The 16,643-nt window shown below is 34.7% G+C and overlaps 1 protein-coding gene across 8 annotated transcripts in view; it reads left to right on the top strand.

Moving 5' to 3' along the window:
• The window catches only part of DZIP3 (DAZ interacting zinc finger protein 3), a 121,263-nt gene that overhangs the window by 33,341 nt on the left and 71,279 nt on the right, over nucleotides 1-16,643 (top strand). For all 8 annotated transcript variants that reach the window (XR_009335733.2, XM_067034695.1, XM_059063625.2 and 5 more), the window contains 5 exons: nucleotides 1,188-1,302; nucleotides 6,656-6,775; nucleotides 8,146-8,247; nucleotides 9,825-9,917; nucleotides 10,676-10,728. Coding sequence is in view for 7 of the 8 variants with exons in the window: in XM_067034695.1 (XP_066890796.1) it covers nucleotides 1,188-1,302; nucleotides 6,656-6,775; nucleotides 8,146-8,247; nucleotides 9,825-9,917; nucleotides 10,676-10,728 (483 nt within the window). In the remaining variant the exon portion in view is untranslated. The remainder of the gene's footprint in view (nucleotides 1-1,187; nucleotides 1,303-6,655; nucleotides 6,776-8,145; nucleotides 8,248-9,824; nucleotides 9,918-10,675; nucleotides 10,729-16,643) is intronic.

Here is a 16,643-nt window from a genome sequence, read left to right as displayed (position 1 = left end):
AAGCTATATATTTGACCATTGGTTCAGCACTCTTAAGATCCACTCCCAGACATGTTCCTGCTAGTACATAGTAGTCAAGTTCTTCAATGCTTATGGTGAATAAGCTTTTTCTTCCTCTGTTTTCCCACTTGGGCTTTGCTTATACTTGATCCTAGATTTTTTTGTCTGTAGGCAATGAGCAGATATAAGAGAGGATTTTGAGAAGGAAGAGTATCATCTTTTGAGACATGTACCTCAGATCATATTTTTGCATGGTCTACTTGTTCCCTATCAGAGTCCTGATAGTACAATAGTTCTGTTGAGGCTTTGCTTTTGGTTTTTGCTGTTGTTCTACTCTTGTGATTAAATACTGGGCCTCATTTTCAGCATAGTCTGCCTTTATGTTTAGAGTTGGTCAAGGTTTTTGAAACGTTACCAAAGCGGCCTTTTAACTTTCACGGAGTATCCTTAGTTGATAGTAGTAGTCCTATTGAGGCTGTGTATTTGGTTTCTTTTGCAGTTTGTTCTGCTTTGTGATTAAATCTGGGCCTGATTTTCAGCACAGATTATCTTTATGTCTGTAGGAGATGAGGGTCTCTTTAAATGGTGCCCTCAGAGGCCTCTGTCTTTCATTGTGTCCGGAGTCAATAGTTGGCTGACCTGTGCCATTTTCTTTCTTCAAGGCTTCCAAGACAGTAAAAAAAAAGCCAACCAACTCTACAGTCCCTTTAATTACCATGGCCCCCATAATGTTCAAGCTTGAGCTACTACATAATCTATTTCCTCCCCTTCCACCTGTATTTCATCCCAATCTACCACAGGTGAGAGTCCTAGTGTTTGTATTCTATATCATGCCAGAGGTTATCACCATCCTACTTACCACACACACAAAAAAGGGGGTCTCTTGTGGTCTTACTGGTAAACTGTCTACTTACAGAGTCCTGTTCAAACTAACCCTATTTTTTTTTTTTTTTTTTTTTTTTTTTTTTGCGGTATGCGGGCCTCTCACTGTTGTGGCCTCTCCCGTTGTGGAGCACAGGCTCCGGACGCACAGGCCTAGCGGCCATGGCTCACGGGCTTAGTTGCTCCACAGCATGTGGGATCTTCCCGGACCAGGGCACGAACCCGTGTCTCCTGCATCGGCAGGCGGATTCTCAACCACTGCGCCACCAGGGAAGCCCCTAACCCTATTTTTAAATGCCTTGCAGATATAATGCAGGACTGCTAGAATTTCATAAAAGCTTACAAGAAACAGGAGATACAGATGATCATTGGTTTGACATAGATCCTATGGAAGATGAAGATTTACCTACAACTTTTAAAGTAAGAAATTATTTAAGAATAACATTTCATCTGTGGCTAATCAGAATCATCTTTGATAAACTGCAGTTTATGTTAACTATGTCATTCTATAGCAAACACATTCTTTTGTTGGGCATTAGCTTTTTGTATGAGAAACAACCTTGATTCCATTATCTAGTGCAGAATGTTAGTATGATTCAACAAGTAGAGAGAAATGAGGTGGATGTGTTAGCATTTCTAAATAACAAGATTAAAAGCTGTACTAGTTCAGTACTTCACATGGCTACAGCTAAATGTAATAGTTAACTTCTTTTTTCTAACTATATTTACCATTATTTTGCTGTTGATTTAAATTTTAAAAGTACTAAATGCTTACATCAAAAACCTTGAAAAATGTAAAAATGCCAAAGATAAAAGTAAAATTCATCCATATATTTCTTCAAATGGAGAAACCATTGTTAGTATTTTCATTTATATCTTTCCATACATACATGTATAAACACTCTTTACCTTTTATTTTTAGTAAATTGGTGTGATGTTATACACATTGATTTATAGTATGAAAATATATATTATTGTGAATTTCCCGGCAAGTAGATTATTATATAGTATAATTTTTTCATAGTCCATCTTAAACTGTGCTTTTAATTTGCTTAACCAATTCCCTGCTATTGAAGATTTAGTTTATCCTAAACATTCTAGTTTTTCACTATTATGGAAAGTGATCTTATTGTATTTCTCACATCATTCCCTTAGTATAAATTTCTAAAGGTGGACACTTGTACAGTTATTCGTGTACATTTCCACATTTCCTCCCAGAAAGTGTGTAACCAGTTTATATTCTTAAGACAGACTATGAGAGTTTCCATTTCCCCACACCCTCTGGATATTTTTTACCTTTTGTGTAATTTTTACTCATCTGATAAGCCATGTTGGTCACTTTTTATTTATTTAATATGAAAATAGCTACACTCGGTTTTTTTTGGTTAGCATTTGAATGACATATCTTCTTCCAAACTTTTACTTTAAACCTTTCTGGATCCTTATATTTTAGCTGACTTTAAGGCCAAATGCATTCCTCAAAATAAAGAGGAATGTTTTATAAAAATAAAAAATTCAGTTTTCTAGGAAGCTATAACAACTCAAAGTTTGTATATACCTAATAATACAGCCTCAAAATATCTGGGACAAAAACTGGTAGAACTAAAAGGAGAAATAGAAGACTTCCCAGTCACTGTGGAATATTTTAATGTACCTCTCTCAGTAATCAGTAGAATAAGCAGGCAGTCTTTGGTGTTGGCCAGGATAATCATATGACTTTTAACTTTGACCTAATAAAGTAGTAATTTTATACATTTTTGAAAAATATTGAATTTCTGTGTTTACCTGGAGCAGCCCCTGCCTGGTCTTGGTTGTTTTTCTTTGTTTCCTTCTCCTTTTAAAATATTTTTATTTCTTATCCAAACTTTCTTATTTTTATTTTATGCAAAGTAATACATGTCTGCAGTTTGTCAAGTAATATTAAAATGCTTAAAAATTAACAGACTGTGGTTTATCATCTTTAATTGTAGTTCCTGACCATGGGTAACTTCTTCCAACCCTCTAGGCATTTTCCTTTGATATTTACCTGTATTTTTTAAAAGCTATACTGCTATTTTAAAAATTTCTCCATCTTAGATATTATCTTTTGACTTCCCACTGTGGAAGAGGAGGGTTTAATAGCTTCCTTATACATCTCCTTCACACAACACACTTCACTTCCCCATCCTACTAATAGTTATAACTTTTTATTAAATTGGCCTTAGGGTTTCCTTTTACTCTCTTCCTGGGAATACCCTCACCCCTTTCCTTTGTAGATCCTCTATTTCTTGGATCTCAAGTTTTCCTCTTTCTAGGTATAATCCCTTGTTTTGGTGGTGCAACTCATCCAGCAGCTTCCTGGAAAAGGGTACTTGCTTGGGAGATAAATTGTTTGAGATCTTTCAAGTCTCAAAATAATTTATCCTTTGTAAACTTTATTTATATCTTGCCTGGGCATAAAATTGTAGGTTGAAAATCATTTTCCTTCAATTTTTAAAATTTTGTTTCTATTATCTTCTAACTTCCAACAGTAGTACTTTTGAGAAATTTGATGTTCTGATTATCAATCTTTTGTTATAACCTTTTTTTTTCTGGGAATTTTTAGGATATTCTGTATATTCCTAGTGTTCTTGAACTTATGTTTCTTGGTTCTGGGACATTTTACTTTCTTATTTATTTGATGATTTTTTCTTCATTTTCTCTTTTCTTTTTGAAATGTCTTTTACTCAGATACTTGACATTCTGGACTGAATTTCTGGTTTTCTTATTTCTTTGCTAATTTTTATTTTTTGTCTTTTCTTTTTAAAATATTTATTTATTTATTTGGCTGTGCCAGGTCTTCCACGGCATGTGGGATCTTTACTTGCGGCACATGGGATGTAGTTCCCAGACCAGGGATCGAACCAGGCCCCCCTGCATTGGGAGCATGGAGTCTTAACCACTGGCCCACCAGGGAAGTCCCTAATTCTTTGTCTTTTTGTTCTGCCTTCTAGGATATTTTCTTAACTTCATCTTTTTTGCATAGAGCTAATATTCAGCCAGTATACACTAGTGCTATCATATTAGTTCTTATAATGTTAAAATATTTCCATACTGCTTGGAAAATAGTGGCTGTTTCAAAAATAGTTGGGTAACCAGCCACCATTCCAGATACCCTGGACTCTCCTCCAGCCCTCTCTCTCCATACTTCTTAAGTTAAAATCCAATAGCTAAAGGTTTAATGTCCAGTAGAGCAGAGTGCTTCCATGATCGTGCTCTGGCTCTAGGCCAGCATGTTCTTAATCTGTTATAAGCGGTGCCTATGCCTGTTGGCCCACCAAAAGTCCTACTTCCCAAGCATTTTCTTTAAGAAAACTTAGAGGGCTGGCCTGTACCCCTTTATCTGACACTGAGGAGTTCCAGGTGAGTACCACCAGAGGCCTGCCCTGCCTCAGTTGCTCCTATCCTCATGTGTCTCCTTAGATGAACTCACCCTGTTGAGGGGAAGATTGTACTCCTAGAGTTGCTGGCACCCTAGCAGGGGCATGTCCCTTCATATTGTTATTATTTTCAACATTACCCTTGTTTCTATCCTTCTATTGAATTTTTTATTTCAATGATTATTTCAGCTATCATCTACCAAGAGTTTTCTTGTTGTTATGAATGTTACTTTTTTTCAAAAAAAAAATATCCTGTCCTTTTTCATGAATTTTAGAGGTAAATGTTAAAGGTAATGTTAGCTAGATCATGTAAGGCTTTATAAACCAAGTAAGGAGCTCAGACTGTATCTTGAGGGTCATGTGAAAGCCCTCAAAACTTTTAAACAGTGGGGTGTTATAATCAAATTATAGTAAAAAATGACTTATAGAATTTAGGACTTTGAAGAGTTTCTGTAGTTATGGTAAGGGAGGAGTTCAGAAAGTAAAAAAATATTAATAAAATTGTTACAAATTGTAGTTAGTGTTCTAAAGAAAAACAAGGGACTGGGACAGAGAAAATGGAGAACACACAGATATACACTTGTATACCTGCATATATCCACATTTGTCTGTATGTATATATGCATAAATATGTATGTGTATCTATGTGTAGTGGTTAGGAAAGGCCTATCTGGGAGGTGATATTTAAGTTGGAAGCAGAAGGTTGAGAATGGAACTAGCTCTGTAAAGAGTGGGTAAGAGCATTCTAGGTAAACAGAATTGAATGTGGAAAGGCCCTCAGGCCTTGAAGGGCAAATTTGAGGAACTGAAAATGTAAAATCATGAATTTTATAGGGAATGAGGCTAGAGATGAATGTGAAGAGGTGGACCAGAGATGGCTAGAGGTACTGGGTTCAGATTCTGCAGGACCTTGCAGTCAGTCTTGGTAAGGGTTCTGGATTTTGTTTTAGGTACTGGGAAGCCATTGAAGAGTTTTAAAGCAAGGAACTGACAATGATCTTTTGGTTTTTTGCAGAGAGTGCTTTGAACACAGTAGGCAAGGAAGAGGCAGACCAGTTAGGCAGTTGTTATAGTCAGTAATGTAGGTGAGACATAGAGTGGTAGCAATGGAGAGAGAATTAGAAAAAATTGCAGTATATTCTGGGAGAAGACTCAACAGTACTTGCTAATATATTGCATGTAAAGGGTGATGGAATAATTATACAGTGGATGACTTCGAGACTACTGGCTTGAACCTAAATAGATTGTGGTAGATGAAATTGATGTAAGTTCCATGAGGACTAAGTATTAACCTGCTAAGTTCCCTGCTGTATCCTTAACATCCCTTAACATTCATAACAACCTGGCCCATAACAGGCACTCAGTAAATATTTATTGAATGAGTGAATATCGGTGACTGAGGCAGAAGATGAGGAGTAAGGAACAAGGAACAGATTTTGGTAGGAGACTCAAACAGATCAATATTGAACTATTAAGTGTCAGATATGTGAAACCACAGTAGTTATATACCTACTATGAGTCCTATCCCTTTGTTTTCAGCATCTCCACTTGACCTATTCCTTATCCTCACAGGATATACTACTTTCATATTGATAGGTCCTTGAACGCTGTTTCTTTATTTCTCTCTTGATATTTAAAATTTTCTAGTCAACTTGGTCAAAACATTTTTATTCCTCGTAAAATTCTGAATGCCATTAAACAAATGTTATGAATGATGACTTGATTTGTAAAATAGTCTGTAGAGGTTTATTTTATGTCTTATACTCTCAATATATATGGGTATGTCCCTCTAAGGGACAGTATTAAGGACCTGTTTAACTTAGACTTGATAACATGTTTCACAAACCTTTAACTAGCATTTTAAAATATGGAAATTGCATTCCAAGTTGTAACTCTGAACACTGGAAACATACTTCTGTACCCTGCCTCTGCCCCTTCTGGGCTGAGCAGCCTGTTGCACCACTACAGTAGTTCCACTGCCAACATGGTGTCTTGGGGGCCAGTTCTAGCAAGGACTCTCTTGGGTTTCCAATGATTTGTTGTCTCTCTGTGTTTATATCAGAGCAAGTAATTCTTGTTAGGAAAATGCTAGGTGTTATGAGTTAGAATGAAGAGTAGACATATAGCTTTGAACATAGACTTTTGTCCTTTCTCCATGTTTGTATTCAGTAAGAAGTGTAGTATTTCTTATTTAGGGCCTTTCTATATATTGTTTACTTTGAATGAGGGAAATAGGTTCTATAACTATTTTTTTAAAATATATACAACACCTTCAAAAAAAAGGATATGAAATAGACATATAACTTAAGGTAAGATAAGTGTTGTAGTCTTTTTATTACTGATTCATGAGATTTATTTTTATTTTTAAAATTTAGGACCTTCTTAACAATTTCATCAAGACAACTGAAGGTAATATAATGAAGCAGACTATTTGCAGTTATCTAGATTGTGAGCGATCTTGTGAAGCTGACATTTTAAAGAACACCAATTATAAGGTACTATAATTACCAATTAACTGAGTATTTTAAAAATGTGATTGTAAAGTTAAACTTAGATAAAAATTATTATACTATCATGCATCAAAATATTGTTTAAAATGTGCTTAGTTTAATTAAAGTGATAATGCAGTTGAGAAGTTGTTTGAATGTCTCAGAGCTTAGATTCATTGTGATCAGGAAATATTTATATCCTTTGAGTCAGTAAAAGAATGAATTAGCTTTGCTAGGGTTTTTGTAATATTCACAAGTTTCTGAAGTTATAATAAATATTCTTGTAATCTATAATGGAAATTATCTAAAATATTCTTTATAGTTAGAAATGTTACAGGTTGAGAATATTAGCATTTTACTAAGGAGAAAGGTTGTCACGCCTCAAGAATTATGTTACTAAGTAAGGATCATTATTTCTTCTATGGGCCTTGGGTGGGACACACACACATGTAACCAGCCTTGATTTGAAGAAATTCAACAATCAAAGTACTTCAAGTCTAGTTCTCCCTGGATCTAACAGAATAAGACTGTGGAAAATCACAAGATAGTCTGAGATGTGGTATCAGTGTAAATCTGACTACTTCTACAAGATTGGAAATCTGAGTTGAAAAGCATGATGTAGAGAGAAAGTGATATAGATGGGGAGGAGGAGAAAGCCAAGACCTATTCATTAGAGTAAGATGGGTATTGGGAAGTGTAGGCCTGGTGAAGTGCAGTGCTCGGGGCAGGTCAGGGTCACTCCTGGTTTCAGTGACATGGTGATATGGTCCTGTGGTTTCCCAGGGACGCATCAGGGTTCCAGTCAAATGGATAGCATGTAGCAGCAGGAAGTCTTGGCCATAAAATTTAGATTTTTGTCATCTAAGCAGTGTACCTATTTAAAGGAAGCAGAACTGTGGTTCCCAGGGAGGGTACACTAGGAAAGAAGAAATCTATACCTTGGGATAATGCAGTAGCTCAGGAGCCATTTCTCACTGAGATAGCAATCTAAGGTCTGGTGATTGGTGACAAAGAAGTTTTGGGGAATAATGGTATGGAATTGGGGCTGAAAGAAAAGAGAAATGTAAAAGTTGAGGTGAATTGGGGCAGACAGCATGTTCATCTACAAAGATCACTCACCAAGTTTCTGATATTTTGTTGTATACAGCATATGGAAAATATTACATTAACTTATTCAAATTATTGCCAATTTTTTTGTCTTTAGTGATATAAAAATGACTTGTATAGTTCTTTGATTACCAGTGATCTGTTGATAAATTTTCAATGCCATCTAAAGCTCATCTAGTTATAGAATAATTTAAAAAATGACTTAAGGTGGTATTTTCTATATCTATATGGATTATTATTTCTTATCAGCAGCTTTTATTCTTTTCCAGGGATTTTTTCAGTTAATGTGCAGTAAAAGCTGTTGTGTTTACTTCCATAAAATTTGTTGGAAAAAGTTCAAGAATTTAAAATATCCAGGTGAAAATGATCAGGTATTATATTTGTTCTTCCTTAAAAACTTTACTACAGCATATCCTCCTCTACTCTTTCCTCTGTTTTCCCTCTTTCCTCTTCATTTCTTCCTGATCATATCCTTCCTCCTCTTTTTTCCTCCCTTCATTTTTTTTTCCTATTCTCTCTGATGCTTTTCTCCTCACTATTTGTTCATCATCACCATTTATTAAACAGGTTTTTGTAGGAAATACTCTGCTAGTTGCTTTGCTTACTGATTTCTATTAATTTGTTCTCTTCCCTTTAGAAGTTTATACTCTTAAGAATAGAAATATTGTTACATATATTCACATAAAGGACATAAATAGAATCACTTAATAAAAAGAAAGGACAACTATATAATTTTAAGGATAGTTTCTATTTTAAGGGTAGAGAACAGTGATAAATTTATAGTCTTCAAAACTATAATGTAGTATTGGGAATTCCCTGACAGTCCAGTGGTTAGGGCTTGGCGCTTTCACTGCTGGGGCCAGCATTAGATCCCTGGTCAGGGAACTAAGATCCCTCAAGCCATGCAGCATGGCCAAACAAACAAACAAACAAACAAAACAGCAAAAAATAGAACAAAACAAAATGACCCAGAATATATTTGTATTATTTATATTTGCCTAAAGTCATATAACTAAATTGAATTCTTTGACACTAAAATTAAAGTAGAAATCGAAAGCCCAATTCTATATTAATTACTCTTTAATGAAGTAATGGCCATAAGTTGGGTCTATAATGTTTGGTTCTAGAGTATTTACATTGTGCAAACAGCAGAAAACACTTATAAAGGAATTGTGGTGGAATAGAAAGAGCACTGTATATGAAGTTGAGAGTTCTGAGTTCAAGTCCAGATTGAGCCACTTATTAGTTTTCTTTGCACAAGGCTGAAATTCATTTTTCTAAGCCGTATAGTAAGGATAGTAATACCTACTTTATAAGTTTGTTATGATGATTAACAGGTAAAACAGATAAACTTGCATTGTACTTTGTAAAAATCATTATATAAAGCATTATTATTCATTTTTTAAGCAGTGTGTAAATACTTTTCACTTTCTTTGATTTATTAGGGCAATCCATTTTGCTCAACTTTAGAAAGAGATGTAAAAGAAAACTAAGTAATTTGACCAGAGGAAATAACAAGGTCAGAATCAGAAAAAGGACTCAAATTCGTTTTCCCTGGAATCCTCATATATCTAATAGAAATTCAGTATTCCTTTTTGCACTTACCTAATTAGTATATTTTACTTTAAGTTGCTTTTATTGGGGGCAGCAAATACATTTTAGTTTGTAATATAACTATTTGAAGATTTTGAAGTAACAATGATGAGAGAGAAAAGTGTAGTTACAAATTTTAAATAGGAAATCCATTGGTGTAAGAAATGGACTGTCTTTGAACAGCTAACTCTCAAATGTTTATTCTCATCTTTTATTTTACTGTCTAGCAACATCTGCTTCTAACTTTATTTAAATATAATCAGTCTTGCACATCAGCGGGTTTTTTCTATTTTTATTGTTTGTATTATTTTTTTCTATTGATAACTTATTGTTTTTTTTCTATTGATAACTTTAGAGTTTTAGTGGGAAAAAATGTTTGAAGGAAGGATGTACAGGTGACATGGTAAGGATGCTGCAATGTGAGGTACCTGGAATTGTCAAAATTTTGGTGAGTATTTTTCTCTTATTTTTTTGCTTCCCTTCACTAGAATGATGTTTTTTACTTCAAACAGATTTGGGAATTGTAGTAATAGTATTCTAGCCATAAGCTCTCTAATGTTTTTATTGCATTGATTTCTCCAAAGTAGTATTTAAGTGGTACTTAAGAATAAGAAAATTTTAAAAATAAAGACACACACAGAAACAGAAACAGACAAAGCAGGCCATGGCTGTAGCAATGAGGAAAGTCTTTATCATGAACAAAGGATGATAATCTAATTCTGTTCCCCCTATGGTTAAAAATAATTTTAGATTTTCTGAACCCTTTTTTAGTCTCTAAGCATCTTCCTATAAAAATATCTATAGAACATCTCATAGAGTTGCTGTTACATAAAATGCACTTAAATGGTATCCATTTTATTTTTTTAATTAATGAAATATCTTGTTGAATTTACAGTTAATTAGTAAAGGCCAAAATTATAAATAGGAATATATATATTTTTTAATGTTTAGTATGGTCTTCTTGTATTTTAGATTTGACATTTAAATCCTATAGTGATATAAAGTAGAACTAGTTTTTAAGACCAACTCTAGTTTGTTATTTGATTAAGATTGTTTATAGCTTGTTTCTTCTGTTTTATTTGTTTTTTTAAATTCACTATAGCTTTGTTCTCATTGTTTTCTTTCAAATATTAAGGCTAAGAAGTAACATTAAAGAATTTTGAAAATTGAACTACTTTAGGGCTATTTTTTTTTCATCACTTGCAGTTTGAAGTTGTGAGAAAGGATGAATATATAACCATTGAAAATTTAGGAGCAAGGTAAGCTTGAAATTAAATATTCTACTTTTTTTTGAGCATGTATGTATTTTTCAGTTGCTTCTTTCTTCTGTGTTTTCTGTTACTTTCTGGAGCTCCATTAAACTTAAAGACAGTATCAGTTGTGTGAAAAAATTGTATTTAACTGATATTTGTTTACCCCTTTGTTCCCCACTTTGTAGACTTTTAAATTCTAAAGCAGGAAAGTAGAAATGTGAATACTTTTCCCTTAAGTATGAAAAGAATTCTTTCCTGAAAACCAAATGTATTTTTCTTAAAGTTATTTAAATTAGATTGTTATGATATAAAAACTTTCTCCTAGCTTTCAAAACTCATTCAAGCCTCCAGGCTTGTCTGACAATTAGAATCATCCTGTTTCTTAGATGAGAAAGCTGTATTGCAGAGGAATATATAATATAAGCTGGGAATTCATAGAGGTGTAGACTGTTACTATTGAAATTAGAAATTTCAATATAAAACGTATCCTAATCCATTGATTCTCTTTTCTTCTGTTTAAACTGTCTACCATTTCAATGTACCAGGGTTATTACATTGATATCTAAGTTTTCCCTATGAGCTAATGAAACCCAAATCTTTATCTCTGCTGTAGATCTCACTCTTAAAAATGTAGGTCTGTCTACCTGCATGCTAAAGATTTCCATTTTTATTTTTCAAAAAGATCTATAGTTCAGTATGCCCACAACTGAACTCACAATATTTCTTCCCAGTTACCGTTGCTCTGTAACTTTTTTTAGGTTCAATCATTTCAACTTCTTAAATATATTGTACATGCCTCCTTACTTTTGTCCCTGTGTTTCCACTAAGCTAAAGTTATTTAAAAAAATTTTTTAACATCTTTATCGGAGCATAATTGCTTTACAGTGTTGTCAGTTGCTGCTGTATAACAAAGTGAATCAGCTATATGTATACATATAGCCCCATATCTCCTCCCTCTTTTATTTGGAATTCTTTTCTTTTTTTAATGACATTTTATTATTATTACTTTTTTTTTTTTTAATTTTTGCGGTATGCGGGCCCCTCACTGTTGTGGCCTCTCCCGTTGCGGGGCACAGGCTTCGGATTCGCAGGCTCAGCGGCCATGGCTCACGGGCCTAGCTGCTCCATGGCATGTGGGATCTCCCCGGGCCGGGGCACAAACCCGTGTCCCCTGCATCGGCAGGCGGACTCTCAACCACTGCACCACCAGGGAAGCCCTATTTGGAATTCTGAAACAGCTTCTAAACCCGTCTTTTTGTCTCCAGTCTTACCTTTCTTCAGTCTGACTGTTCAAGTCTATTGAACAGTCTGTTCAGCCATCAAAATCACTTTCCTAAAAAAAAAATGGAAATATTTCACTTCTCTGCTTGAAAATCTTTCAGAGGCTTCTCATTGCTCTCAATTAAGTTCAGGCTCGTTAGCTTGGCTCTTTAGTCACCTTGGTCCCTGCTGTACTCACTAGTGTCATCTCTTGTCATTCTTTTTTTTTTTTTACTATATATACACCAACTATACTGAGCTTTTAGTTCTTAAGCGTACCATCTGTTTTACCTCTAGGACTTTCCTAGAATACGCAATTCTTTTGGCTTTGCCTAGTTAAAACTTCCAGAAAGTCATTTTTACTTTGCATTAGGTGTTTCAATCACATATTCCCTTCACTTCTCTTATTAAAACATTTACTAAGTTCTGTTACACTTTCTAGGCTCTCTTCTCCATTTGACTGCAGCCTCCCTGAGGGCAAGAACTTTAACCTGCTTACTGCTGTATTCCCAGTACATAACCTAATGCCTGGTATATAGCTGGTACCCAATAAATACATGACAGATGTAGAGATTCTAACTTCCATTATTCTATAATGAGTATGTTACTTTTGTTTGACAGGCAATTAACTTATTTGGAGATGAACTGCGAACGTGTTTTCCTTGGATGGTGGTTCCAGTCTCAATTCAGAACTTCAGCCTTTAGCTGAGCTGCTTTGAGTCTGTTCCACACATATGGTTCAGCAGTCAGTCAGAGATATGGCCGGAAAAAATTGGGGGATCTCTTCTCTGACTTTCCTTTCTGGGATTCCCCAACACTCTTCAGCAGCCATGGTTCCATGGCTTCAATTTTCTGGTTCCTTCAGCCAAGGAGACCTTTGTTTTCTACCATGGTATACTTAGCCTCAGGCTCAAAGCTCTAAAATTGGTGAACTTAATTTCATACATTCCTCTTCTCCCCAAGCATATACCCCCTACAGCAGAGTTGGTTTGTTTCTCTGCTCTCTGTGCCTTCAAGGAGTTGCTTTTTGTAATTTGCCTAAGTTTTATAGTTATTTTCTGTGGGAAAACCCTCTGATAATTGGACCTTAATACCGAAAGTGGAAGAGCTACCTCATGAGGTTTTGTGAATGAATGACAAAAAAGTTTGGTTGTTTTTTAACATTAAAATGCTTTATTGTTATTAAAATATGCATAAATAAAAGCTCACAAAATATAAATGCAGAGTTTAAAAACGAATTATGAAGCAGACAGTCTTATGGCTCCACCCATATAGAATTTTGTCAGCACCCCAGAAGCACTCACTGTTCCCCTCTCCCCCAGCTCATCCTCTTCCTAGGTAACTTATCCAACCTTCACAGTAATCATCTCCTTGCTTTCTTGATAAATGTACTAATTATAAATGCATTTCTAAACACTGAATTTTTTTATAGGTCAGTTTTTCAGGTTATAGCTCATATACAGTAAAGTTCACTTTTAAAAAATATACGTTTTAAATGATTTTATTTTTATACAGCCTAGTAACCACTACCATTATCAAGAGTATTTCCATCATCCCAAGTTTCTCTAAAATCTCTTACATAGTCATTCCCCACTCCAACTTCCAAACCGTGGTAACCACTGATATGATTTCTGTTCTGATTAATATTGCTTTTTTCTGACTATCCTTTAGTAGGAAAGCCTTTTGCATCTGGATTTTCTTTTTTTTTTTTTTTTTTTTTTTGTGCTAGGCGGGCCTCTCACTGTTGTGGCCTCTCCCATTGTGGAGCACAGGCTCCGGACGTGCAGGCTCAGCAGCCATGGCTCACGGGCCCAGCCGCTCCGCGGTATTGTGGGATCTTCCCGGACCGGGGCACGAACCCATGTCCCCTGCATCGGCAGGCGGACTCTCAACCACTGCGCCACCAGGGAAGCCCTGGATTTTTTTTAACTTAGCATAATGCTTTTGAGATTCATCCTTGTTATTGCATATATCAGTAGTTCATTTTTGTTTGTTGTTGAGTAATCTTCCTTTGTATAGATGTACCATAACTTATTTATTCATTTAACAGTTGATGACATTTGAGTTGTTTCTGGTTTTAGGCTGTTATAAATAAAGCTGCTATAAATATTCATGTGTTACTCTTTATATAGATATATGCTTTTATTTCTCTTGGATAAATTCCTAGGTGCAGGATTGCTGAGTCATATGATATGTGTTTAATGTTATAAGAAACTGCCAAACTGTTTTCAAAGTAGCTGTACATTTTGTCATTCTCACCAGCATAATAAGAGAATTCTAGTTTCTCTGCCTTCTCTCCTGCACTTGATATTATCAATTTTAAACATTTCAGCCATGTTAAAAGATGTGTAATGGTATCTTATTGTGGTTTTAATTTGCATTCGCTTCAATTTTCAAAACTATTTTTTATTTTAGATCCTTTGCTATTACATGATAAATCTTAGAAACACCTTATAAATGTCTCCAGACTTCTTGCTGAGATTTTGATTGCATTGAATTTGTAGATAAATTTGGGGATGATTTACATCCTAACAATATTGAAACTTCCCATACGTGAAGATGGTGTATAATTAATTTCACTTAATTGGGTCTTCTTTGATGCCTCTCAGGAATGTTTTGTAGTCTTCTGTGTATATAGTCTTATTTGTACAGTCTTACAAATATTTTGTTAGATTATCCATGTATATTTGTCTTTTTATGTTATTGCAAATGATAATTTTAAAATTTCAATTTCTAGTTATTTGTGTTATACAGAATTGATTTGTGTCTATTGATCTTGTATCCTGTGACTTGATAATTAATTTTAATATCGTTTATAGATTCTTTGAGGTTTTCTATAAAAGATCATGTCATCTAAACATAAAGACAACTTTATTTCTTTTTCAGCAATCTATATGCTTTTTGTTTATTTTCCCTTACTTATTGCATGGTCTAGGTCCTCTAGTACAATGTTGAATACACTTGTGAGAGCAGACATCTTTGCCTTTTCTAGATCTTAGGAAGAAGTCTTCAGTTTTTCACCATTTAGTATGCTGCTAGCTGTAGAATTTTTACAGATACCCTTTTTCAGGTTGAAGAGATTCTTTTTTCATCCTACTTCTCTGAAAATTTTTATCACGAATGGATAGTGAACTAATGATTTCTGCATGCATTGAGATGATCATATGGTTTTCTTCTTCTTTAATCTGTTAATATGTTGAATTACATTAATTTATTTTCAAATGTTGAATCTTTGCTTTCCAAGAATAAATAGCAATTGGTCATGATCTATTTATTTTTTTCATATTGCTGCTGGTCTTTTAATTTCTAGCTTTACTGAGCTATAACTGGCATATAACATTGTTTAGATCTAAGGTGTACAACATGATGATTTTATATATATGTATATATGAACCAGTTACCACCATAAGTTTAGTTAACACATCCATCACCTCACATAGATTTTTGTGTGATGGGAACTTTTAAGATCTACTTTCTTAACAACTTTCAAGTATACAATGTAGCATTATTTTTTTTTTAGCCATACTGTTTTTTTATTTTAACATCTTTATTTGAGTATAACTGTTTTATAATAGTGTGTTAGTTTCTCCTTTACAACAAAGTGAATCAGTTAAACATATACATATGTTCCCATATCTCTTCCCTCTTGCATCACCCTCCCTCCCACCCTCCCTATCCCACCCCTCTAGGTGGTCACAAAGCACAGAGGTGATCTCCCTGTGCTATGCGGCTACTTCCCACTAGCTATCTAATTTACATTTGGTAGTGTATATGTGTCCCTGCCACTCTCTCAATTGGTCACAGCTTACCCTTCCCCCTCCCCATATCCTCAAGTCCATGCTCTAGTAGGTCTGTGTTTTATTCCCATCCTATCACTAATATCTTCATGACAGTTTTTTTTCTTAGATTCCATATATATGTGTTAGGATACGGCATTTGTTTTTCTCCTTCTGACTTACTTCACTCTGTATGACAGACTCAGGTCTATCCACCTCATTACAAATAACTCAGTTTCATTTATTTTTATGGCTGAGTAATATTCCATTATATATATGTGCCACATCTTCTTTATCCATTCATCTGTTGATGGACACTTAGGTTGCTTCCATGTCCTGGCTATCGTAAATAGAGCTGCAATGAATATTTTGGTACATGACTCTTTCTGAATTATGGTTTTCTCAGGGTATGTGCCCAGTAGTGGGATTGCAGGTTCGTATGGTAGTTCTATTTGTAGTTTTTAAGGAACCTCCATACTGTTCTCCATAGTGGCTGTATCAATTTACATTCCCACCAGCATTGCAAGAGTGTTCTCTTTTCTCCACCCTCTCCAGCATTTATTGTTTCTAGAGTTTTTGATGATGGACAGTCTGACTGGTGTGAGATGATATCTCATTGTAGTTTTGATTTGCATTTCTCTAATGATAAATGATGTTGAGCATTCTTTCATGTGTTTGTTGGCAAGCTGTATATCTTCTTTGGAGAAATGTCTATTTAGTTCTTCTGCCAATTTTTGGATTGGGTTGTTTGTTTTTTTGTTATTGAGCTGCATGAGTTGCTTATAAATTTTGGAGATTAATCCTTTGTCAGTTGCTTCATTTGCAACTATTTTCTCCCATTCTGAGGTTTGTCTTTTGGTCTTGTTTATGGTATCCTTTGCTGTG

Source organism: Kogia breviceps, chromosome 5 (assembly GCF_026419965.1).
Source record: "Kogia breviceps isolate mKogBre1 chromosome 5, mKogBre1 haplotype 1, whole genome shotgun sequence".
Classification (NCBI taxonomy): domain Eukaryota; kingdom Metazoa; phylum Chordata; class Mammalia; order Artiodactyla; family Physeteridae; genus Kogia; species Kogia breviceps.
Note: the sequence above shows the minus strand (reverse complement) of the source record. Positions and strands in the feature narration are given on the sequence as shown.